General features: G+C 39.6%; 1 protein-coding gene across 1 annotated transcript in view; it reads right to left on the reverse strand.

Moving 5' to 3' along the window:
- Window positions 1-26,512, reverse strand: part of LOC122792225 (CUB and sushi domain-containing protein 1-like) — a 3,080,606-nt gene that overhangs the window by 953,001 nt on the left and 2,101,093 nt on the right. Inside the window, exon 39 of the mRNA XM_044059969.1 lies at window positions 2,909-3,054. Within this exon, the coding sequence (XP_043915904.1) occupies window positions 2,909-3,054 (146 nt within the window). The remainder of the gene's footprint in view (window positions 1-2,908; window positions 3,055-26,512) is intronic.

Consider the following 26,512-nt stretch of genomic DNA (forward strand, 5'->3'; position numbering starts at 1 on the left):
CTTAGATCTCTGGTTGAGTTTTTGTTTCTGACTTCTTCTATGCATGGTCTACATGTATAAACACCATACCTGCCCCTGTATGGGTTTTATCCAGGTGCTCTGTTTTCTTCTCCCAGACACTCAGCTGTGTCATTATGCCAGAGGGGTACAACAGAAGGTAAATATCTTTGTTTTTGCAGGGGTAAAAAGGTAGGCACTAGTCCCAGATATGATTTATATATTATTCTAAGCATTTGCCTTCTCAGTTTAACAAGGAACTTCTGTTTTGTTAGTTTTGAATATTAAGCTTTAGACACAACTTATTTTTCCATAAAAAAAATACATTGGAGCAAATTTTATTGTTCAGGTCAACATTAGATCATAAAGTTGTAAAAAGCTCTAAGATGCTCCTCAGAGCATCTAGAATGATATGACCTCTTGGGGGCTAGCAGACCCCAAACCCCTGGTTTAATTCATTTACTTCTTGCAAACGTAATACAGTTAAATCTTGGACAGTTAGAGAGTGTTAAAAGGATGCTGGTAAAGTAAGAAAGTCTGAAACAACATGTAAGACATACCCTAAATAGATTTCATGGGGCCATCATAAAGTACAAACTCCGGTATATGGGGAGGGTGCAGGCTAGGACAGTGAGCAACAACAGAAGCCCAAGGTGTCCTTTTGTCTAGGGCAAAATTTCACCTAAGCCTAGCTTTGTCGATAGCAGTCAGATATCTGAGATGTATACAGTCAATAAAGTGGCAATAATGAATAGGTACTGAGGCTGCCTGTAGATGAAACTGAAAAAAAAAAAACAACTGTTGATTGATCACAGGTAATGGTCAATGATCTGTTGCAATATAGCCCACCCCATTTTATCTAGTTACTTCCTACACCCCCCCCTCACATTTTGAATTCACCAATGACCACATTGTCCTACTATGCAACACTGGATTTTATTTGTTTTTACTTTTCAAAAAATTCCAGTATGTTCATCATCTATGCCTTTTGAGCAAACTATTAGCAGGGAGGGGTCTTGCAGTCCTTCTGGCCACATTGCCGTCAGATTGTAAGTGGCTAGATTGCCATGAGGTGCTGCTTTTGGAGCAGATGGTATTTTGATGTATTTTAATTTATGAATAGTGTACATTGTATTTTAATTTATGAATAGTGTACATTGAAAGCGGAGGTGATTTGCATATGTACTCTATGCATGTAATGCAGTCCCTACACAATGAGATAAAACAGCACAGAGTGTTTTACCTCATTGTGTTAATACTTTTATGAATTACAGCAAGCTTTGCTATGCAATCCGTGCTATACCAAAAATGTTCTATGCAGCAAAATGTTTAGGAATAAAGCCCATAGTGTCTACACCAATCAAATAAACTGCTATAGACAATGATATGGGTGTGGTATGTTTAATTGCTAAAATACTGGCTGGCATTGGGATAAATGTAAGACTTCTTTTGCCTGTAAAGGCATGATCATTTATTTTCTTAAACAACAAGATCGGAAACATGCATTTTTAACACTTTTGTATTTTTTGCAGCACTTTTGGCTGAGCATCAGTTGCTTCTGGAGCCACTTCGTATCCATTGGGTCCACTGAACGCAACTTAGTGACATCTGGACTACCATTCATCTGGTCCACTGAACACAAGTTAGTCACATCTGGACTTCCTCCTAGAGAGGAGATGGAGACTCCTACTGCTGCTGAGGAGGATTTGTTTTTCTTAAGCACCCCCCCTCCCTTGAATGCTCTTAGCCTATCCCATGGAAAGGACTGCAAGGGGCTATGCTGGTGTATTATCCACATTTTCACATGTGCTTCAGTGTCGGTCTTGCCCACTCCCCAAAGACAACGCAACTCTAAAAGCCTTGGCCTCCACTGAGGATCAGCTATGAGGGTGCATCAGAGATTGGATGCACACACCTTCAGGAAGGGCATGCACATCCATCTTCCCTTGTCTGTGCCTTGAAATGCTCAAGCTGCTATTCAGAATTAACTTGTACGGGTCATAGTCAGGTTTTTATCCCCTTCATCATTGTCGCAAATCATTCTTAACATTTCTTTCGAGGGAGGTGAAAATCACATTACTGCAGTCAAGTCTGTATTTCAACAGTGATAAACAGATCACTCTTAAAATTAAACTCTATTTTTGTGGAATGCCAAGCCCCTCACATCCACCAACCAGGGAAGATGGGCACTTGAACCCTCTTTCATCTTCATATTGTCAGCTTCAGAATCATCTCGCTCAGGATAAAGGGATTTATCCCTTGTAAAAACACTTGAGAGGTACAGAATTTTACATGATGCCTCGCCCTGCAGTGAGCAGCAATTTTGTATTGAATTAGCAGTAAAACCAACAGCAGAAGATTGAAAAAACAGAACACTCATTTTTAATGAATATGCAATAAGTCCACTCATTTGCTTATAGAGAATTAATGGTTATTTACAAATAAGACAATTCAGAACCTGAGTATTTCCTTGTCTGCTTATATTCATTCTTAGTTGCAGAAAGTGAAGCAACCATGCACTCATGAGTACTTGTCAAATAAAACGGATAAAAGTTAACTTATTAAAAAAAAGTCCTCTATGATATGACAAAGATTGATATGAAATTTAATAATGTTACTTGATACTTAAAAGAAACACATCACAAAACTTGCAAAAACACTGCCTTGTTTAACTCATTGCTTCCTAGAAAAGTATAACTGTTAGGGAATCATACACCAATGGAAACCCAAAGGCAACATATACGCCACTTTCAGTGATACCAGAGTAATAATAATCCGTGTTGTTAGAAAGTCTTTTCATTTCATCATTGATAAAGAAAAATCTTTAAAACAAAACAATTGTGTTGATATTCATAGTTTAATAAACATACACATTTATTTCATACCAATGAAAACATTAGCATATACTGACCACGGAAAGTGAGAATGAAGAGTCCTCCATTTACTGCATTACTCAAAAAATGTATTAGCATCTGATTAGAGAAGCTCTGTGCAGACTGATTGGTTGAGGTTCCACTAAACATTCCCACTTCTGGATTACTCTGTAAAGGCCCATCCCTAAAACAGAAGAAAATACCACTTTTGATTATATATAGACAAAAACATTTATATCTATCTATCTATATATATATATATATATATATATATATATACACACACACACACACACACACACACACACACACACACACACACACACACACACACACACACACAGATATATATATATATATGGGTCTACTTCATAAGATCGACAGACCATTTGATCGACATTCATTTGGTCAACAGCTCATTTGGTCGACAGCTCATTTGGTCGACAACCAGTATTCAAGGCACTCAACAGGGATTTGCCCCCTCCCCAATGTTGCATGACCCTGGAGTTGGTATATATAGTTAGGGGGGTGTGGGGGGCATAGACCCCACATTGGGGGGTGGGGGGGCGAAGCCCCCCACCTATTTTCATTTAAAATGTGTAGTTTTTCTTGTATTTTCATGCTTTTAAACAAAAATGGGTGGGGGGCTGTGCTCCACGCACACCCCCTAACTATATATAACAACTCCAAGGTCACACAACATTGGGGAGGGGGGCAAATCCCTGTTGAGTGCCTTGAATACTGGTTTTCGACCAAATGAGCTGTCGACCAAATGAATGTCGATCAAATGGTCTGTCGATCTTATGAAGTAGACCCATATATAAATATATATATTTATATATATATATATATATATATATATATATATATATATATATATATATATATATATATATATATATATATATATACATGTATATATTGCAAAGCTCCATCCATAAAACAGAAGTAAACACCTATTGTAATTACATATAGACTTGTATACACACACATTTATATGAATGCAAACATTGTGCATTTTATCTTTTCATCTATCCATTAAAACCATAAAGTGGCTTAATTGATATTTTAAGCTAATTTCAAGAACGTTCACCTTTTCTTCTGTGCTTAATTTGTTTTACTGTGGGTCTAGTTTTGAGTATCTCAAATGTCACCTAAAAGGTAATCCTAGCATCAAGCTGTTCAGGCTTTTATCCACAAATGACATGAAACATGCAATAACTACATACTTTACATATGATGTCCCACACAATGTCCTACATTCTCCTCAGCAATAACCACATGCACGCACACACACACGCACACAAATGCGCACACAAATGCACACACACACACACACACACACACACACACACACACACACACACACACACACACACCTATAAAGGAATATGTTTCTACCACTGTGCAAAATGGAAAACAATGTTCATCCTGTTAGCAAATGTAGCCTTCAGTAGAACAGAGTACAGTAGAGTGATTTCATTGAGTCCTTTTCTTTCAAGTGAAGTTCAGTCGATTCTGCTTCAAAACGTTAACCATTACTGTCAAAACTACTCCTAGTCTATCCAGAAAATGCCTTATTTATGGCCTTCTGTAGCTAAGCATTTTTAAACAAATAAGAATGTATCTGTTATTTTATTTATTTATTTAACATTTATTTACCGGGAAAGTACGACTGGACATATCCTTTTTCAGTGGAGGCCCAAGGAGAAAAGCTCCACATTGAACATACAGAAATAAGAAATAGTAAAATACAGAGTATATAAAACGTACACATTGAAAATACAGAAATAGTAAAATACACAGTATACAAAAGTGATAAGAAAGATACTAATTTAGGCTAACTTAGTTATTACACTTTAAAAGACAATTGAATAGATAGTCACAAAAATTTGTAAGCTAGTGTGAAAAAAAATTACACTGCAATAGAAACAAACATGTCATAGTTTCAAGTGAACATTCCATAACTACAAGTATTTTGTAGACCACAGAGAACTCAGAGATATTATTTCTCCACAGCAGTGATTTAGTATTGACAGAATGAGTACTTACAGAGTGACAGGAGAAGTAAGAACAGGCAGTGAGAGATGGTGACGTTAGAAGAATTATCGGATACCTAGAGGAAGTAGAAGGTCAGAGACAGACAGAGAGAGAGAGGGAGAGAGAGAGATGTTAGTCAGGGGTAGAGCATGGATAAAGCCATTTGTTTAGTAGGTGGGTTTTTAGAGTAATTTTAAATTGGCCTAGGGAAGTAAAGGTAGTTGTTATCTGCAAGTATATTCCAGATTTTTCCTATATAATTTGAGAACAGGGAGTCTCCAGCTTGATTTTTGGATGCATTGATTTTTATGTGATATTTGTTGGAAGTGTGTAAGGTTCTGTTAGTGGTATGGGGTTGAAGTAATGTTTGTAGTGCTGGTGTTTTCTCTGGTTCAAACAGGATTTTATGGGCCATGGTTAACTTAATATATGAAGGACTTGGGAGAGCTCTAACCAGCTAAGTTCCTTGAGTGCAAGCCAATAGTGGGTTCTGGCTGGTAAACTTGTAGCATATTTGGCTACTTTGTTATAACAGGATTAAAGTTTTTCTACCTCAGATTTTTGTAGGTTTGTGAGTATAGGAGCTATGTACAGCAGTGTGGAGATTAAATGGGTTTGGGTGATGGCTATCCTAGTATTTGTAGTGAAACAGTGTTTATTCCTATATAAGGTTCCAAGTTTTTATGTACTTTTTTCACAGTATGGGAAATGTGAATTTCAAAAAGTTTGCAGTCAATTTTAGCTCCTAACTGTTTGGTGTGGGAGGATGGGGAGATGATGGTTTTATTTAGTGAAAAATCTTAAATGTGTTAGTGGGGGAAACAAATTTAGTAGGATGGAAGATCATAGGTTTGTTTTTTTAGGGTTTAATATTAAATGCAAATTTGTGAGACAAAATTCAATTGCAAGAAAGAAGTTTTGCGGTAAATTCTGGAGTTCCTGAAGTGAGGGAGCAGCACTTATCATCGCTGAGTCATCTGCACATTGGATGAGTGAAGCTTGTGGGACTGACAAATGGAGGTTGTTTGTAAATATTGAGAATAGAAGAGGACCTACGATGGAGCCTTGAGGGACACCTAGGGTTACTGACAAATGGGTTGATAGGGTCTGTTGCCAAGAAAATGCTTGTTGGTGTCCAGTATGGTATTCCTAGCATCAAGCAAGAGAAGAGTTACAAAAATTTAGATCAGCGAGGACATTTAGAAGTTTAGAATGAGAAACCATATCAAAGGCTTTTGATAGGTCAAGGAAGATGGAGGATACGTAATTACAGTTTCTGTGATAGTTGACAGTGTTAGTAAATGACATTATAGGTGATGATGTGCTTTGGTAAGATCTAAAGCCGTGCTGAGTGTTAGTTAGCAGTTTGTTGGTTTGCAGGTATTCAGTAACTTGCATATGAATGACCCTCTCTAGAATTTTAGACAGTGGTGATAATATTGCGATTGTGTGATAGTTAGACAAATTGGTTGAAGAGCCACCTTTATGTAGGGGTAGAATGTAAGAGATTTTCCAAATGGGAGGGATCTGCTGTTCTGCTATGGACCTGTTGATTAGTATTGATATAGGATAGGCTATTCTATCTGCTGATAGCTTTAGATACTTAGCAGGTAAGTTGTCTGTATATAGTGTAGTAGGTTTTATTTTTTCAGAAATTTTTTGATTGTGCTAATGGCTACTGGCTGCAGGGAGAAGGTTGAGTTAATGTTGGGAGGGATAGTGGGAGTTTTGTTGGATGAGGGTTTTTTTTTTTGTTTATTTGACGGTGCTAGGATCGTCTCGGTAAAGTATTTATTATACTGAGTAGTGATACTGTCCAAGTTATTAGTAGTGGTAGGAGGGGGTGTGCTGACTTTGCCTGGAAGAAATATATTATTTATAGCTCTCTAGAATTTCTGTGGGTTATTATGGTGCTTAGTTTGGATTTCAGAGTAGTAATTTATTTTGTCTGGTTTAATTTGTTTCTTTGCTTTATTTCTAAGTTCACGATAAGTTTATAGAGTGGTCTGTGACCTTGTTTTATTCCAAGTTGCCCAGGCCTTGTCACTAGATTTAAAAGGGATTGTGTTTCCTTAGTTAACCATGGCACACAGTTAGACTTAACATGTATAAATCTGCTGGGGGTTAGAGAGTTTAGTATGGGAAGGCAGGGAGAGTTGAAATACTCGATAGCTTAAATTTATTACATAACGTTTGTAATCTTACTGGTGCAGTGTTTATAGCTTACTCTGCTTATTAACTGGCTAACATGATGATAATTTTGTTTCGGCTATGTGCTTTGCCTAAAGCCCTGAAATAATAATGACACCTTGACTCAGAATAAAATATTAAACACTATAATTATTTCAAATAAACCAGTAAGTAAGAAACAAAATTTTTCTATTGGTTCAATAAAAATAAAATATTAATTTTAGCTTTCCTTTACTTGAAAATAGGACCATCTAAACGTTTTTATTCATTAATCCACACAATATTATTTCCCATCCTGTAGCCTGTTGCATTCTCTGGCACTACTGATTCCAATTTATAAGTGTTGAATGTGCCCTGGGATTCAGAAAAACAGTGGGTGCAGCTCATCACTGTTTATTGTTTATGTGATGAGGTCAGGAGCTCACTGACAACTAATAGCAGGAGAAATCAGTTCAAAAGGCGAAACTTGTTAAATATTCTGCTTTCGGTTGCAGCAGGATCTGTGGTAACAGTACATACTACTGAGGTATGGATGCAGGAAAGACAAGTAAAGGTAGTGAATGTTGGTCATGTGTACAAATCTTGGATGCTTTGTATGATCATGTGTGCAAAGAACAGGCAAGAAGGAGAATGACAATTATACTGAGTCTCTCATTTATTTTATGACAAAGTTAAAAGGTAGAAATAAAAGGGAGAAGCATGCAGGGGACAGAAATTGAGACGAAAACATAAATAACTACCAGGATGGGGGGTGAGGGGGGTGGAATACTTTTGTAGATTCGGTGCCCATTTTTACACACACACACACACACACATATATATATATATATATATATATATATATATATATATATATATATATGGATCTACTACTTTTGATCAACAGCACATTTGGTCGAAACTCATTTGATTGAAAGCACATTTGATCGAAAACCAGTATTCATGGCAATTAACAGGGATTTGTCTCCCTCCCCAAAGTTGTGTGACCCTGGAGTTGATATATAAAGGTAGGGGGGTGTGGGGGGCACAGCCCCCCACATTGGGATGTGTGGGGGGTGAAGCCCCCAACCTATTTTCATTTAAAATATATACATTTTCTTTTATTTTCTTCTTTTCCCCACACCCCCCTACCTTTATATATCAACTCCAGGGTCGCACGATTTTGGGGAGGGGGACAAATCCCTGTTAATTTCCATGAATACTGGTTTTCAATCAAATGTGCTGTCGATCAAAAGTAGTAGATCCACACATATATATATATATATATATATATATATATACATACACACACACACACACACACACATATATATATATATATATATATATATATATATCTATATCTATATATATATATATATATATATATATATATATATATATATATATATATATATATATATATATATATTTATATATATATATCTACTACACATGATCGAAATTTCATTTGACTGAAATTCATTTGACTGAGACCGTGACATTGAAAATTCAAAATACTGAAAACTCATGTGACTGAAACTCATAAGACTGAAACCTTAACAATGCTAATTTTCAACATAGTAGTGGCAGCGTGTAGACTACTATAAGGTAGGTAAAAGGTATTTGTCCTTTTCCCCACTGTAGTGTGACCATGGAGTTCGTATTTATAGTTATGGGGTATGTGGGGGGCACAGCCCCCTACACTGGGGATGTGGGGGCATATCTCCCACCTAGTTTGGTTTTATATTGTCCAGCTTCTTTTAAGAGGGTACATAAGTAGTTTTTAAGTTTTGGAAAGGATTAGTCATTGGTGTTGTATGCATGCATGTCTGTAGTTTACAATTTAGTATGTTGAAATTTAGCATTGTTCATAGGTTCATAGGTAGGTACTGGGCTATCTGCCCGAAGGCATATATTAGCCCAGCCATGTTGTGCAGTATTCACCACCCCTTTGGTTAGTTCCCTAGGCCCTTGATCTAGCAGCTAGTATTCCTGGCCCCTAATAGAGCTGTTGGTATGATCCCTGGTGTGAACTTTCTGTTACCCATCCACTCGTCAAGGTTCCTCTTGAAGAGTGATAGTGAGGGGCTCTGTCTTATGTAGATCGGGACCTTGTTCCATAGCAAGAGAAGTCTTTGTGAAGGGAATCTATCATTGTTGTGCTGAGGTTTAAATCCCTACAGCATGTAGCTTGAGCAGATTTTGTTTTGCTAAGATGGAGCATGTTCAACAGTTCTGGGTTGGACATGGCTCTGTATGTTAGACAGAGATCGCCTCTGAGAAGGCAGTATGCAATAGGGAAAAGCCTTAGTTTTTTCAATCGTGCTGCATAGGGCAACTGTTTGAGGCCAATAATCCTTTTAGTGAGATACCTCTGTGGTCTCTCCAGCTGCTGGAGATGCCTAGCCAGGTACATTCCAATTGGTGCATTGTACTCAACAATGGGTCTGATGAGGGAAGACTAGAGGGGCACCACTACATCCTTAGATCTTGATGCGAACCCTTTCATGATCAGATGGGTCACATAGAAGGATTTTCTAACCACTTTGGCAACATGGTTATCAAAGGAAAGCTGACTATCTACTTGGGTCCCTAGATCCCTTATTACTTCTTCAGATTTCAGGGGGTTACCTCCTATGTGGTAGTTCATGGGTACTCTGTTTTTTCCAAAGGGGATTACTATGCATTTTTTAGCATTTAGCTTGAGACCATGGCTTTGACACCATGCATCAGTCTCATTAAGGCCCTTCTGGAGGATATCCATGTTGGCCGGAGACACCATTATAGCACCCAGTTTGCAGTCGTCCGCAAACTTGGTCAGCCACAGCCCTTCAGTGCTTGTCTGTACTTCTGAGAAGTATATGCCAAACAGGAGGGGCCCCAGGACAGAGCCCTGAAGCACACCGCATGTTACTGGTCTGGATTCGGACATAGATCCTGCTACTCTTACTTTGTGGGATCTGCCTGAGAGCCAGTTTGTGATCCAACTTGTGACGTAAGGGTTTATGCCCAGGTTGGTGAGTTTATCAATAATACCCAAATGGGGAATGGTGTCAAATGCTTTAGCAAGGTCAAGGTAAGCCGTGTGTACCTCCTTTACCTTATCTATAGCCTGAGTAACTGTCTCAAAGAAGTCCACCAGGTTCAGGAGGCATGATCTGCCCTTGACAAAGCTGAACTGTGTGGGGTCAAGTGTTTGGAGGTTCCCAATCTCTCCATTTATGATCTCTATAATGATTCTCTCCATTGCTTTACAGATCAGACTGGTCAGGCTTATTGGTCGGTAGTTCCCAGGGTCGGTTGTGTGCCCACCCTTGTGCAGCGGAACCACCATTGCTGTGCGCCATTCTATGGGCACATATCCTGTTGAGAGGCTGAGACTGAACAGGGTATTCAGATGTGGGGTTAATTCATTTTGGAGCTTGCGTATGACACAGCCCGCGACACCATCTGGTCCCATGGAGGCAGTGATTTTGGCTTTAGATAGAGCCTTATTAACCAACGTATCAGTAATAATTGGAGTTACACAATCCCCTGGAACAGTAATAGGCCCTGTAGGCGGTGAGGTGAGGGGAGAAATTTGCACTGAACCTATCAGCCAAGATGTTGGCAATGTCAGTGGGGTCAGTGTATTTTGTTCCATTTTGCCATTTAGGTTTTTGACGTAACCATAGAAGGCCTTATAGTTATCCTTGGCATCCTTGGCAACCTTCTTTTCGAAAATGGCTTTAGTTGACTTGACGAGGGCCCTCAATTTCTTACTAATGCTGATCAGGGATGATTTTTCTACTTGAGATTTGGCCTTTTTTTGTATAAGTCTCCTCCTTTTATTGTATAGTTTGCTTATGGCCCGGTTCCACCAGACTGGTTTCTTCTTGCTTGAGGAAGGAGTCTTGGTTTTATTTGGGATAGCATGGTCCATGCAATCCTGAAGATGTATATAAAGTGACTTGGTGTAGGATTCTGCATCCTGGATATCATTATCCTTCTGCAAGGGAATAGTGAAGCTTTCCACTTCTGATGCAAGTAGTTTGAATTTTGCTTTGGAAAGTTTTTTTATGATGGTTTCTTTGACTGGGGGAGGTGGAGGGGTGAGGACGTCCAGGGTTATCAGTTTGTGGTCTGATCTGACCAGAGAGGGAGTGATAACGGGTGTGGTACAATGGGCGCCCATATTTGTGATGACAAAATCCAATATGTTGTCCCCTCTAGTGATAGAACATACCAGTTGTTCAAGGGCATTTGAATTTATAAATTCTATGAACCGCTGGGCATAGGAGTTAGAATTTTGGTAGTTCACCCAGTGTATACCAGGGTAGTTGAAATCACCCAAAATTATGGTGTTGGGCAGGACCTTTATATTTTCCAATGCCTCAAGGAATGCTGAGTGAGCATATTGGGACATGGTGGGTGATCTATAACAGGCTACGACTTGAAATGTGGTTTTGCCTGCTGATAGTTGCACATGGATGATCTCTGGGGCATCATGCTGCGCCACTAACCTGGAGATGTGGGTATCCTTGATGAATATGGATACACCTTCGTTCTTTGTACTGTGATCCAGTAACTGAGGCTGGAAGGTATGATATGAATTGTAACCTGGTAGTGCTGGGGTGCTCTCTGGAGCTTTGAACCAGGTTTCCGTCACTGTTCAAACATCGATTTTCTCCATACTGAGGAGTGCCTCGAGTGCGTGCATTTTGAGGTTGAGACATCTGGCGTTGAGTAGCATTACCCTTAGTTTTTGGTTACCTGTGCTGGTTATGGTGGTTGGTATGTCCTTTGAGCCTTGCCTAAAAAAGGCACTATGGGGGCGGCAAGATCCTTGGCCAGTATTCAAAAGCCTAAGGTTTTTAGCCTAAGTTAAGGTTTCAGTCTTATGAGTTTCAGTCAAGTGAGTTTGAATTTTTGATGTTAAGGTCTCAGTCAAATGAATTTCAGTCAAATGAAATTTCGATTATGTGTAGTAGACCCATATATATATATATATATATATAGATATATATATATATATATATATATATATAGATATATATAGATATATATATATATATATATATATATATGTATATATATAAAATATACATGTACATTTATACACACACACACACACACACACACACACACACACACACACACACAGACACACACACGAGTACAGGATGATGGTAAAAAGAATCATGGTAAAGGTCACAAATTTGGCACAGATTTTAAATGCTGGTGGTATGACATGAAAAATATCAAAAATAATTCCAGTTTTAGCAGGGAGTGAGCACAATCTGTAGACCAAATTAAGATTGTCCTTTCAAATGGTATTCATTTTGAAAGGTATGTAAACAAGGTAAGTGAGGGAAGGAAGTAAGGGACGCAAGGAGAAGATAAAGAGGCTTAGGGTAGATAGCAGAGGAAGACATTGAAGACAGTGAGACAAGACTCAATGGGGGGTGGTAGCACAATGAGGGAGGAGGAGCATGATGGAGGAGACATGAAACAGAGACAGACAATGTTTTTGGGAGAACTAGACAATGAAAAAAGGTGGGCATAACCACAAAAAGGAAGGAAACACATGATGAGTGACTGGATGGGGTGTGCAGCTGCCATCCTTACATCTGTGACACAGTGGAAAACATGTATGCCACCCTGAGCTCCCTCACCACCATTCCCTGGTTCAGATGGAGAAGTTGATATGGGGAAGGGCTGAGACTCAATGAGCTGCTTGAGGAGTTTTCAAAATGGCCGATGTGAGCATCCTGCCATCTGATGATCAACTCCCTCATGATGTCAGTGAGCTGCTAGTGGGTCACAAAGGTGCCACCCTCATTGGCAGGCTGATGTGTCCCCCGCAGTTAGTGTTTGAGGTATGGGGTTGATCTTGGCAGACTGGCTAGCAAATGTAGTGGAAGTTTGTACCACATGCAGTGGGCGCTAAAGTTCTTGCTGGTTTGAAGGATACATGCCTAGATGCTAATACATATAACTGTAATATAAATATTGAGAAGCAAAAGAAAAAAAGAAATGTATGTAACAGAAAGTATACTTAGAAAGAGTGTGAGAGAGAAAAAAATTCAAATACAATTACAATTAGAGAACAGAACTCATACATATGTTTTCTCCTATACCTTTATAGATACTGTACTCAAGACTGCAACAAACACCCTCGTCACATTATTAGTGAGGGCACATTGTACAACTAAGGGTGGGAATCAAACCTGCATTTATCAGGTCATGCAGCCAGAAAGACAATGCCTAAATGTGTCGCGCTACTTTACAATACAATAGACACATATTCATACACACAATAGTAGCAATTTACAGTCAAACTGCTACCTGTGTACTATGGAACATGGTACAGAATTGTCAGTATTGGGCAAATTTATACACTGGCAGACTACAGCTGTATTATGACAACAGACTCTCAAGTCTCAAAGCAAAATGGATTCTTGTTCACATCTGTGTCAGCAATTAAACCTGTACTATATGTAGCAGGTGAACTGACCACAGTGCTTTGTTAGGTTCTATAGCATCCTCCTGTGCAGGTGTACATTCTCTGCTAAGCTTTTGTGGCTACAGAGAGAGAAACAGGAGTGTGAAAGATCTGTGAATTCCACACTGTGATAGTGTGGATGTGTAGGTAAGACAAAGTTTGCTTATAGCACATTTGTGGTGATGCAGCTTTAACTTTAATAACCCACTGAATAAGGAGGTCAGGGTCGGGTTGTCTCATGCTGCTGTAGTGATGGTGACATTGGTCACCAGTGAGTGGGATGCCAGTCGTAACAGTTGCAGCCCTTACCACAGCATTCCAGGCAATAGATTTATATTATGGACCCTCATACCTCTCCTCATTTAACCACTGACTGTGGCCATGGTGGAGGAGGTAGAGGAATATTTTTAATTCCTCCAAGCACCCCCTCTGTGCCATGAAAGGTACCACTAATTAACATTCAGATGACATGCTTGCTTTCAAATAATGAGCAAAGAAATATGGCTTTTAATTTGCAGCCATACACAAAATCCCATCTGCCAACTGACACACAATTCAGGGTAACTCAACTGTATGAGCCATAGTGGAATTGGCAAATATATGTGCAATATTCCAAAACTTGAACATTGGACCATAAGGTGTGAAACATGTCAGCACTATCACTGGATTTAAAACATGGGTATGGCATCTATTACAGCAATGCCATTTTCAACAGGTAAGTTGTGGAATTATATGTACCCACCTGATCTATAGAGTCCATGCTTGTGCAGTGCTGCCCACAGGTACCTAGGTATATGTACAATGCTGGGTAGAATTCCTTGCAAACCTTGGTTGGTAAACACAATATGTAAATTGAGCGATTCAGTGACAGAAATGGTTTGTGCCCTCATTTGCAAAAGTACCATGGCCAGGCAGCAACATTTGCAAGTGCAAGAGAAAGCAATGTGCTTCACTGTGCTACACAACAATCTGTAGAGCTGCTGTTTGCATATTTGCAATAAGTGGATCTACTATTTATTGACTACAAGTGCTGGATCCCAGATGCCACTATTTCAGCTTCACTTTTTTCAAATTTAGCTTTTGCTAGCTGAAGTGTAGTTTACGTAGATAATAAAATTGATTTGGTATAACTTTTTAGAGTTATTGTGAAAGGAAGGAAGGATAGTAGAAGTGCATGGCTAGGCCAGTTCATGTGCTGATAGATGTTTATCCTAATGGGAATAACACCCAGCAGCAAGTGCTCACAGCACATGAAAATATATTCAGGACAGCCTTATAGAGGCATCTTGTGTCAGAACTTTTGCCTGTTGTATACCTTTTAATTATAGAAAAATGAACAAGTAAGGAATCTGTCTAGTTCTAACCTCACCACCATGAGTGTTGGGGGAAAAACTATTAAAAATAAATAAATAAACAAATAATAATAAACAGAGAAACTAGTGGTCTTAAAACTTCATTGATAAGCTCAGTCACAATCATTTCCTATTCAAATAAAGGCTTTTTGCTTTGGAACACTACCCGGTTTTCATGATTTTTTTATTATGACTGAGCTCAACAATGAAGTTTTAAGACCACTAGTTTCTCTGCTTTTTATACCTTTTAGTTATAGAACGAACACTACCAAGTCTTTTAATAATAAGAAGAAACAACAACATCACTGTAGCGAAAGGTTCTCATAGTGTGGAGGATGTTAAGGTCTGTCACAGGCCTGCAGTTAGGTAGACTGCCTGAATAAACAAATATGAATATCACATACACCAACAGCTTGGTATGTGGACAGGGGATGATGACAGTGTGTTAAGGGGTTGCCTATGGCAGTCTTGGCCATTATGCTAATACAACTGTTTTCCATGCCTTCAGAATAGACTAGATTTAGAGTATGAAACAGGAAAACTCTGACTATGCTAAGGAAGCTACCCAGTAAGCAAAGTTCTCTGAGACAGAAATTGACATCCTCCTTCAGGCCCTCTTTCTCCTTGACTGAAGGCTCTTTGGGTAGGATCCTGACAAATGGGCCCAGAGAGACCATGCCTGACAAGATCTTGTAGTAAACATTAATGCTGCCAGTGGCAGGACTGTACACATTAAGTGGTCTGCAGCAGGGCCAAAACAGTTGTATTAGCATAATGGCCAAGACTGCCATAGGCAACCCCTTAACACACTGTCATCATCCCCTGTCCACATACCAAGCTATCCTGCCTGCATGCATGCATAGGATACTTAACCTTCTACCATGCATGCCCTGGGCCTATCCAATAGATCAAACCTTTGTGTTGCGACTACTGGTAAGGATGCCTTCCAGTTCGCACATGCATCACCATAGCCCCCAGTGTTAAACACACATTGACATCCAATGACACTGGCTCTTCATAAAGACTTTTACAGTTATACCCTCCTCTTCCCCCCGAAGACACTACACACATGTTCAGTCTTGTTTTTCATTTTCTTCAGCACTCATCTTTCTCTGTGAAAGATATAGCACAGTTGTTTCTCTCACTCTCTCTCCCACCTGAATATATGATAATAACTGTGCCCTGCTCTTTGAACATAGCAACTTGGCCAGCCTATGCATGGGCAAGCCTAGTCTAATGTTGGGTTAACCTGCATCAGTTTACTGTAGTGTATCTACTTTACTATGGCCTGAAGCTGTCTGCAAGCTGCTGCCTCTTTGCCAGTCCTACAACATACTGCACTCACCTTAGTCTAGCATGTTCTTCCCCTTTTGACTCCTAATCTGCCTCAGACTTAACTGGTTGATATGCTTGGGGTTGCTCCACCTGCAAATGCCCCCTGCTGTTACCAACTCCTAAGTATGATATTGTGTAATACTGAAAATATATATGCACATGTGCCATGGTCATACAGCAGGGCACTGCCAGAGTTATCCAGACAGCAAAAAGGTGCCTTCATGAGCTCAATCACATGCCCCAGAGTAAACCCGGTTTGTGATCGAGTATGGCTGCATCTCTGGTCTGTTTCATTCTGTGGATTTCTAATAAGACTCAACAGCCAGGGTTCCATGGTATATCAGGCATCATTAATACATGCTCCTCGGAGGGTGTAACTCCTCTTAAACCACCAGTATGGATACAGGTGTGCCATATTATGGAGTCACGATAACTACCTGGGTGGCCTGCTGACACATTGTAGATGATACCCTGTGTATTACAGGCCACCTGGTAGTTAATGGAGTGATGCACTTAGTGGCTCATGTACCTTCCTCACAGTTCCCCAGGTGAGGACATTATTACAATGTAAATACAGGTATGGTCCCCAGTACTTTAAGAAATTCAGCTATACTACAGACGTCCTGCATGGTATTGCATCTCTTCTCTGTAGAACGTGGGAGCTACATATGCTCTCCTATGTGCAGTCACATGGCATTGAGAAACTGATGGAGTTTTCTCAAAACAAATGCTTAACATACTCCCACTGTCTCTCCAACTGGCCACTGAAACATCTCTGTAGCTAGTATGCATGAAGCCATACATATCTTAGTCTCTACTGGGATAAAAAATCCATGACTCCCACAGGTCTGCAGTTCACATTCACAAATATCAGCTTTGTCTCACATCATGTCCCTGTCTACACTGTACAGTCCATATTACTGGCATTGCTGAGTACATGAAATGGTAAGTGAGACTGGATTACATAGTGCCTCCAAGGCCAATGGTAGGCTTCACCCTAGCTTTTAGAGGCAATAAGAACTTCATGCAGATAGACATTAACTAATGCTGCAAAGCCACGTAACATATCTCCACGATTCAGTGAAAAGAACATGAATAGTTGCATTCATGAACACTGGTGCTGGAGCTCTACATCACACACTTAATATGTTTCTGAATCACTCCCCATCTTGACTGGCCTCATTTGCATACAATGTATCACTCACTTTACAAATATTCTTCCTTACCATCTGATCATATGGCCTTTATCACATATAGCATCCAGCTTTGCTGCTTGGCATGCACTTAGTGGTTATGTTTATCTATCTAACAATAGCACATACTAGAAGCATAGCAGCATGTCAGACAAAACCACCATGGTGTGGCTACGTTTTTTGAATTCCATAAGTCATTTTAGCAGCTACCCATCAGTGGATTATGCAGGTCAGTGTGTAGCTTTCTGCTAGTGGTGATTAAGTCATGGACATAATTCCTTGCAAAATGGAGGGTGTTTCACTTGGTCAAGAGACGTTCTGTGAAAATGGAAAGAGACATGAGATTTAAGAAGTCTTTCTGTAGATACATGATTTTATATCTATATAAATATATATATATATATATTACACACACACACACACACACACACACACACACACACACACACACACACACACACACACACACACACACACACACACACACACTGTCATGAGGACAACATAATCTGCAAACAATAGATGCACCTATCACAGTCACAGAGTAGATACTGCCCATAGATTGGCTTTATCTTGGTACATCAATGGAAATAAAGGAGATAATGCACACAACTTACAGAGCAGTATACCAATACTGAAAGTATTTGATGTAGAACTGAGAATTTGCATTCATACTCTGCTCCTCAAAAAGGAATATAGCTGTGGTGACTGGACAATGTACTGTTGTAGTACCCCCAACAAGACAATCTCAGGTATGCTGTCATTTGCCTTCTTCAGTTTTACAAAACACATTCAAACAATATTAGCAAGCTCTCACAAGCCTCTAGTACATGAGAAAATACAAATAACTCACCCAGTGTTCCAGGACACAGACGAACTCTGCACTACTGCTCCTGAATCAGAGGCATAGCTACTGATTAGATTTCCTTTTCATCTCCTTAGTATAGGCTTTCCCATGGAGGGTATTAAGTGCAAAACCGCTATAACTGGAGCATGCCCTCCTGCCCCTCATTCAGAAAAACAATAGATTAGTATCCTAGTTTGCAAGTCCAAAAGACACGATCCATCTTTGCACAATACATTGTTAAAATTATGACACCCTAGCAATTCTGAGTCATTTCAGCATTAGTGTCTGGATAAGATCCATTCTCACAAGCTTGCCACAGACAAATCCATCCTAAGAGTTGTTTATAGTATTGTTTACACAAAAGATGACATGTTCACTAGATCTAGGAAGCTCCCCAAAGAGTCCTTTTCATCTCCCAAGAATGTCACTAGTAAAATTTACTACTTTTGCACATTTCCTGAGAACTGACTTAGCAATGTCCTGCCTCCTTCTTATCAGTCAGTTGATGATTTGCCAGAACACTTTGGCAACATCTGAAGGTCAGTCTCTGTGGCCTTACCAAATTCCTCCCACCACTAGCCATTTGATTTTGTGATATCCACATTTATTGCTTTCCTGGACCTCATTCATGTCTGGAGACTGATCCTCTACTAGATCTTGAAAAAAATGCCTCTTTCTTTAACTTAACAGCCTTGCTCACTTTTGGTGTCTAGCAGTAACCCGGGTTTACTGCCATGTCAAGCAGCAAATATACTTTTAGTTAAAACTCCTCACCATTCCCTCAGCTACTATAGTTTGAAAAGGATCCATTTGGACTCTACAACCTCAACAAGTATATAAGTAAAGCTTGCCTAAGTTAGAAGTAGGTCTCAGTCCCAAAAACATACTGGGTGGTATTCAATGGACACTCTTACTAATAATTATGGTAACCTTGGTCTGCCAGACACTGCCCAGGACTGTATGACCCAACTCACTAGAAAGTTTTGAGCTGCTGATGACTAAGCACCTCTCTTGACCAGAGTATCCACTACATACAACCTGAGGTTTATGAACACAAGTATGAAGTCAAGCAATTACTGCCAAGTCAAGATGTTCTGGTAAAAAGTCCACATGTGAGCATTCTTATGCTTCAGGACAGTTTTTATAATGGACAATCTATGACTAGCAAAGAAATCCAAAAATAATTCACCACTCAGATTCAGATCAGTCAAGCCATTCCTTAAATCTCTCCACTTAAGGAATCTATGTCCTCTCCTTACATATCCTCACATGAGCATGGAAATCTTACCAGTACTATAGAGTCACTAATCAGTACATTTTTTACACTGGTCTCAGCCATGCAAAATGAGTTACATTGCCACCTTATACTCAGCCGTAAGCACCACCACAAGTCTGTAACCATATCCTTTTCCTTGACAAGGTTCTCAATCTGAAAAAGTAGTAGTCCCTTTGATTTTTATAAGCCGCGGTGGTGCAGCGGTATCATTGTTGCCTCATAGTAAGAGGTTCTCATGTTCGATTCTCGGCTGGACCACCTTCTGCGTGGAGACTGCATGTGCTTCCCATGGTCAAGTGTCGTTCGAAAGACATGCATAGAATGGGCGTGCCTTCATTGAAGGTTGGGTGTCGAGCTAGCACCTCAGCACCCGTAAAAAATCTACTGCCAATAATTAGCGGACTGGAGTTCTGCTGTGGCGATCCCTAACTGGGAAAAGCCGAAAGAAGAACAAGTCCCTATGATTTGTAGATTGAGCTTGTGTATCGTATTTATGATACTGAGGTTTAATTTTAATAAATATGGCATATTACTTAATGTTATTATATAACTGATGTAAGCCATTTAAAGCAAGAGAGTTTTCAGTTATGTGCTGTTCTGTTTAGATGTCTGTGTAGTTGTGACACATGAAATGTGCTAGTGAGACAAGCTGTCTTATATTTTACATGTTAGTATTCTATAATAGTAAACACTGATTAAATTGATTTTTTATGCCAGTTCTATTGTTATTGGGGAGATTCAGAAACACTTTTTTCTGATGTGAAAGCAATAACTCCAGAGTGAAAACAACAATTGCTACACTACTCATCACAACTATTCAGAATAGCTATATTTTAACTTTTCCAATTAAAACACCCTCCCACACCTGGCTATTCTGACCCCTCCTCTTACAAAACCCTTATAACCATGACAGAGCTTTCTGTTAAACAATTAAGATTTAACTGCAAGAATGCTCATCCATCTGTGAAGACTAAATAAAATATTTTTTATAAAACCTGCACCAATTGCCCTCTTCCTTTGAGGAGGAGGGGTATATAAACAAATTGCTGTCATCTGTGGCTCTGATTTGATCACAAACTAATCTATGCTTTGTTTTCTAAATCCAAAACAGGGGCTAACATGAGTCATGTTGAGGAGGTGGGGTAGAAGGTCCAACAATCTAGATATGTGATATATCCAGGACCCAACAAAAATTTATTTTTCCTGTAATTTGGGAAGAAGTTTGGGGCAATTTAGAAATGTTCCACCTTAATGCCATCCTTATCTACTACCTCTGACATAAAAAAGAGATGCACATTTTCCAATTTTGCTGAGTTGGCAAAACCCTGTTTTTATATTTAAAGATCAAAGGTTCAGGGCACAGCCCCAGGATCAGGTGGTAAAGGAGGCATAGTCTTCTTCCAAAAATATGTGTCATGTTTTGAAATAGAGTTATATACAACAATGACCTAGTGGGTGGCAGGAAGATCGTCCAAAGTAAACCTTGGGCTGTGTGAAAATAACTGAATGAATAAATGGATCAAACGAAGGCCAGAATAGGTGGATTCTGCACTGTAGCTATAATGGATTATTATGTATTCAGCATTTCTGTTTGAGTATACAGTTAACAGTTACAGAATCATGAATGGATATTTATCTGATATTAGTCTTACGTATGGCTATACCTTCTGACCATTAATATAAATAAATTGTTCATCTTTACTTGAAGAAAAGGCAAAAAAATTAATTAAATATCTATATCTATACCTTGATCTGGATATCTTTTGGAATGCATTCTCTTTTTTATTTTTTTATTTGGTTTTAAAACAATAAATAAATCAATTATAAAACCGACAAATACAATTTACATAGGTCCACAGCTGTTCAATACATCAAAGTTATACATACACTATCAACAGTTAATATTTTTCAAGCAAGTATTTAAGTTAATGCCAAAATTTATATAAATGTGTAATATTAGAAGTTCTCATTTTTATAGTATGCAATTCACTACTGCAAACAATTTTTGACTTACTAATAAATTCATCTCAAGAGGGGGTAACTTTACTTTTCCAGTTTTTAGTAATTACTTTTCTGGTTATAGCAACAATAGACCAAAGAAGAGACATTCCCCCGGATTTACTAATCTTCCATGTAAGACTAGATTAGTCTTACATGGAAGCGCCAGTGTAAGAGTATGATGGCAGTGCACCATGCATATTAATGAGGGCGTGCTGCCTCAACTCTAAAGCTTACACGGAGCGTGGACGAGTGTAGGGGGTGTCGGATTGCCGAGCAGTCCAAAAATCCACACCCCTGCAATGAAGAAATGCCGCAACTTCCAGTTACATGAGCAAGTCTGCTCACATGTGTACAATGTAACACTACACTACCCCATATGTTAAACAACTAACAAAATAAAAAATAAAAATAAATTTTTTTTTCTTCCGATATAGCTGCCTGTAGTTGCGCGGGTTTGCCTGGGTTTGCCCATTGCTTAGCTACAGTTAGCAGCTTAGACATCAGATGAGGATAATAAGAAAAATATATGCAAATTAAGCAACATAGAGATAGTGTAGTAGTTAGAGCCTTCGCACAAAGAGGAGGCATTCCCAGTTCAAGTCTCACTACTGCACATTACATTTTCTGTGGGAAATCTGTATACAAAAATATTTCCTGACATTTTTTATGTATAAGTTTTGTAAAAAGCATTGAAATATTAAATGTAGTAGTGCATGAATTATATATATGAAGATGAAATGTTTATGCATTCTGAGGCATGAGTACCCTATTTTAAGCAATTTGAAGCACTGCTAAGCACATTTTACGAGTATTCAGCATATTTAAATACAATTGCGCGTAGCTGTGCACCGCATTATCCAGCGCATTTTGCCCGTAGCTGTGCACCGCGCTAACAAGCGCAACATCGGGCAACGTTGGGCAACGTAGGGCAATGTCAGGCAACGTTGAGAAACGTTGGGCAACATTAAGCAAAGTCGAGCAAAGTCGGGCAAAGTCGAGCAAAGTCAGTTAAACACGCTCACATCTGCTTTGCTGTTCCTTAACCAGTCAGGTCTGCCCAGCAGGAAAATATAAAGCAGTGACAGGGCTCGAACTCAGGATACTGTGCACTATAGTCACAGTACTTAACCACTAAGCCATGACAGCATTTCACAAACATGCACTTTCAAAAGAGACCTATCTATCAAAGGGATTTTAAACATTGCCAACATCAGCTAAGCAGGCTTGCCCACAGCTGAGCTTTTTCAAAACTGGCCAATCACAAATAAGTGTGGGAAATGAGGCATATTTAATCTCCACAGGTGGGAATACATGCTATAACTGGTTGCAGCTTCCTTCTGCAGTCAGCATGGCTGGAGTGGGTGAAGTCACTCGATTTAGAGTGCAACGCTGGGGCATCCAGGAGTCCAAAATTATGGTTTGGCTCCTTGTCCACAAACACGAGGAAAGACTCCTGTATGGCCAGTACCAGGGTACCCAATATAAAACGGAGGCCTGGAATCATCTTGCCCATGATCTCACCAATGCCACTGGTGTTCCTCAGACTGGTGAGCAGGTCAGGCACCATCATTCTGACCTGAAGCGGCGTCGGGGTGATGAACTGGACCAGTGGATCCAGGAATACCATATGATGCCTAATGCCCCAGTACTGAGTAAGTAGCCATTGTATTAAGTAGTTAAGAATTGCCATGCCTGTCTATACTATGGATAGGTATATCTCAATATCACTGCATTTACTTCACAGCTGCAGGTGACTGGGCTACGAACCTGCAAGCCCATGAAGATAGGCTGCAAAGGCTGCGTCATGAGGCAGGTTAGTAAGTATTCTGCATGTACTGTTATATAAAATAAATGAGAGAGCCTTCAAAAAGTCATCTAACCCAATAAATAAAGATGTAATACTCATTTAATAAATATATAATTCCTGGAGTGCGTCTGTGTCATTTTCTTTGATATGTTGTTGTACTGTTGCATTCTACAAATAGTACTGTTGTATTAAGCAGTGTCAATCCACACTTTGGTAGGCCCATATAATGTGGATGAAGGGAGTGTCAGTAGCTTTTATGCATATTTACAGCCCTCAACTGTTGGTTCATTCCTAGCATGTACAGCTTAATCTGGCACATGAGTAGCTTGGTATTGTGTTCCCCAGAAATGTCAGTATGCTGCCAGAAATGTAGGGAGCTGTTAACATATAACTGATACTTTCACCTGAACATATCTAGATAATTATATGAAAGTAGATCTGTCAGTGTACCATCTTAGCAGTAGTGTGTGTGTGAGCAATTCTCAAAATATGTTGCAGTAACATCTGCATCTTGGACAGTTTGTATGTAAGAAACAGCTCATGTATATAATGGTTTGGATCTTAAATCCAAACAAAACCAAGTTACTTCTCTTCTACCCAACCAATAGATCTCCGACTGAAAACTTCACTATAAAATCCAATAATGGGACCATCATCTCCCCAGACACCTATACAAAGCTATTAGGAGTAAACATTGACAATAAGCTCAGATTTGATATACATATCAACCAAGCCATTAAGTCAGTCAACAAGAAACTTGGGACCCTATATAGAATTAAAGCCTTCCTTACCCCGAATGTCAGGGCAGCCACAGCCCGTTCACACCTTCTCTCTACTCTACTTTATGCCTCTCCTGTCCTCACTCACCTTAACAAATCTGATCTGGCCAAGCTCTCATCCTGCTATAATCACATTGCCAGGTACGTTACAGGCCTACCCTACAGAACACACCACTGTACTAACCTGAAAAAGCTTGGATGGATAGAATTCCCACAACTTCTTCACCAGTCCCAACTCATAGAGGCCTTCAAAATCCTTAAACAACCTGAGAATACCCCAGCACTAAAAAACTTAATGACTCCCTACTCCAATCTAAGCTGCCTTTGCTCAGCAAACAGACTCCTTGTCCAAACAACTAAATCTCTCAACCTAGGTGGTGACGTGCTATTTGCCAACACCACTGGTAAAATATGGAACTCTCTCCCAAATAACATCACGCTTGCAACTTCTCTAAGTCAATTCAAAAATAGTCTAAAACTCCACTTCAAGTCACACTGGCTATGTCCTTGCTCAAACCCAGACTAGCTCTGTGCCATTAACTAAAACATAAACAACTAGCTAAGATGATAAGTACTTTGTATACTGTGATAAAGAAATATGTATCCTGTTTAACTCTATGTCATTATACTGCCTACCGTCCTTGCTAATATGTTATTAATGTTACATTTGTAGTAATCTCAGAAATAGTAATGGCAGTCTTGTACTTGTATGTAAATAGCCTATGTTTTTGTTAAGTTCTTTCAGCTCATTTACTGTACCTAATTATCAATGTAACTCTGTTGGAGCTTTTCTCCCCAGGCCTCCGCTGAAAAAGGATATGTATCCAGTCGGACCATCCCGGTTAACAAATGTAAAATAAAATAATAATAAATATAAAATAATAATGATCTAGCAAAATCCAATTGCACAATATAAGGACATTGGATAGTGTAATAATACATGTAAGGGACATATAACTGCAGTTAATAGGAATGTAGTGAAAACTAGAAGGATATATAAGTTGTTAATTGAGCTATCTTTTCCAACCCTACTATATGTGCAAAAAAATGCAATTCCACACCTCAATCGGTATGTCTAATCTCAAAACATTTGTTGGGACATATGTCCTATTGGTTTATAAATATTTGCATTTATTTCTATGCATGTGCCCTGTGAAAATACCACAATATTGGTGGCCTGTTGCCATCAATTAAACCTGCATGCTGTTGTAATGTCCACTATTGCTCTATATATGCATGTGTTATGTTTGTTTTTCAACTGTTGAAAATCTGGTGTGTTGGTTTAATGGGAATACTTCTGCATGCTGTTATAACTAATTGGGAATGCTGTTGACTGTTACTAACCCATATCTTTATTAAACTCTCCAAAACATAGTTCGTATGGGAAGGCCGGCCCCAGCGGACCCACCTGTCCTACCTCAGCTGGCCATGGCACCTGGCACCAGCAGATCTGGTGCCCAGCCTGGGACCTCCTCCTCTGTTGGCCCTGTACCACCTTCAGGTGGAAGTGCTGCAGGGGATGGGGCTCAGCACCCCTGTATAAGCGTGGATGGAGGGGCACCTATCACCCTTCGAATGGTCCAGGCTGAGGTGCATAGAGAGATTAAACGTTCTGTTGCAGAACCTCTATGCCAGCTTGAGGCCAGAGTGGTGCAACTCATGGGTCAGCCTGCCCCTCCTACACAGCCCCCAGCACAGCCACTCTCTGGGCCGTGAAGGTCCAGTGGTGACCGCCCATGGGTGGGGAACTCAGTCCCACTGTTTCCATCTGGGGGCTCATAGGCTTGTGATTTCCAAACATCCCTCCCCGTCAAAGGTGTTCACCCACCATATGTGTCATACACCACCCCTGTATGCATCTTGTTTGTCTTGTCTGTTTACCTCCCCAACCTACCTCACCAAATATACCTACTTCCCCTACCCCACATTCCACTCTCACCTGAAGAAAAAAAAAAGGGCAATCTGCTCCCAAAAACAAAATTACGCCCCATACATAGCTGCCCATTTTGCACACATGTCCACTGGACACATGAAATGTTATTTAATTGGCATTGCAACATACTTTGTTGTCCTCACCCCTCTCTCAGGGGTTGAAGGGTTCATATATACCTCCAAATTCATTGCATGTGCACAGCTGTTGCTGTAATGGGCAGCTATGTACCTTCCCTACACCCATCCTGCACATCCTGAGCTATTTTTCATACTATCTTTCCCTCTTTGTGCCCCTTTTTCACCACTTTCCTATCTGCCCATTTTTCTTTTCTTTCAAAGAAATTAGCATGGGGGTGAGTGGGATTAAGCATTATTAAGCAGTAGTGAGCGGGTTTGCGCAGGTTTGCGCTTGTTTGCACTTGGC

Source organism: Protopterus annectens, chromosome 1.part2 (genome assembly GCF_019279795.1).
Source record: "Protopterus annectens isolate FY-2018-M chromosome 1.part2, PAN1.0, whole genome shotgun sequence".
In the NCBI taxonomy this organism is placed as follows: domain Eukaryota; kingdom Metazoa; phylum Chordata; order Ceratodontiformes; family Protopteridae; genus Protopterus; species Protopterus annectens.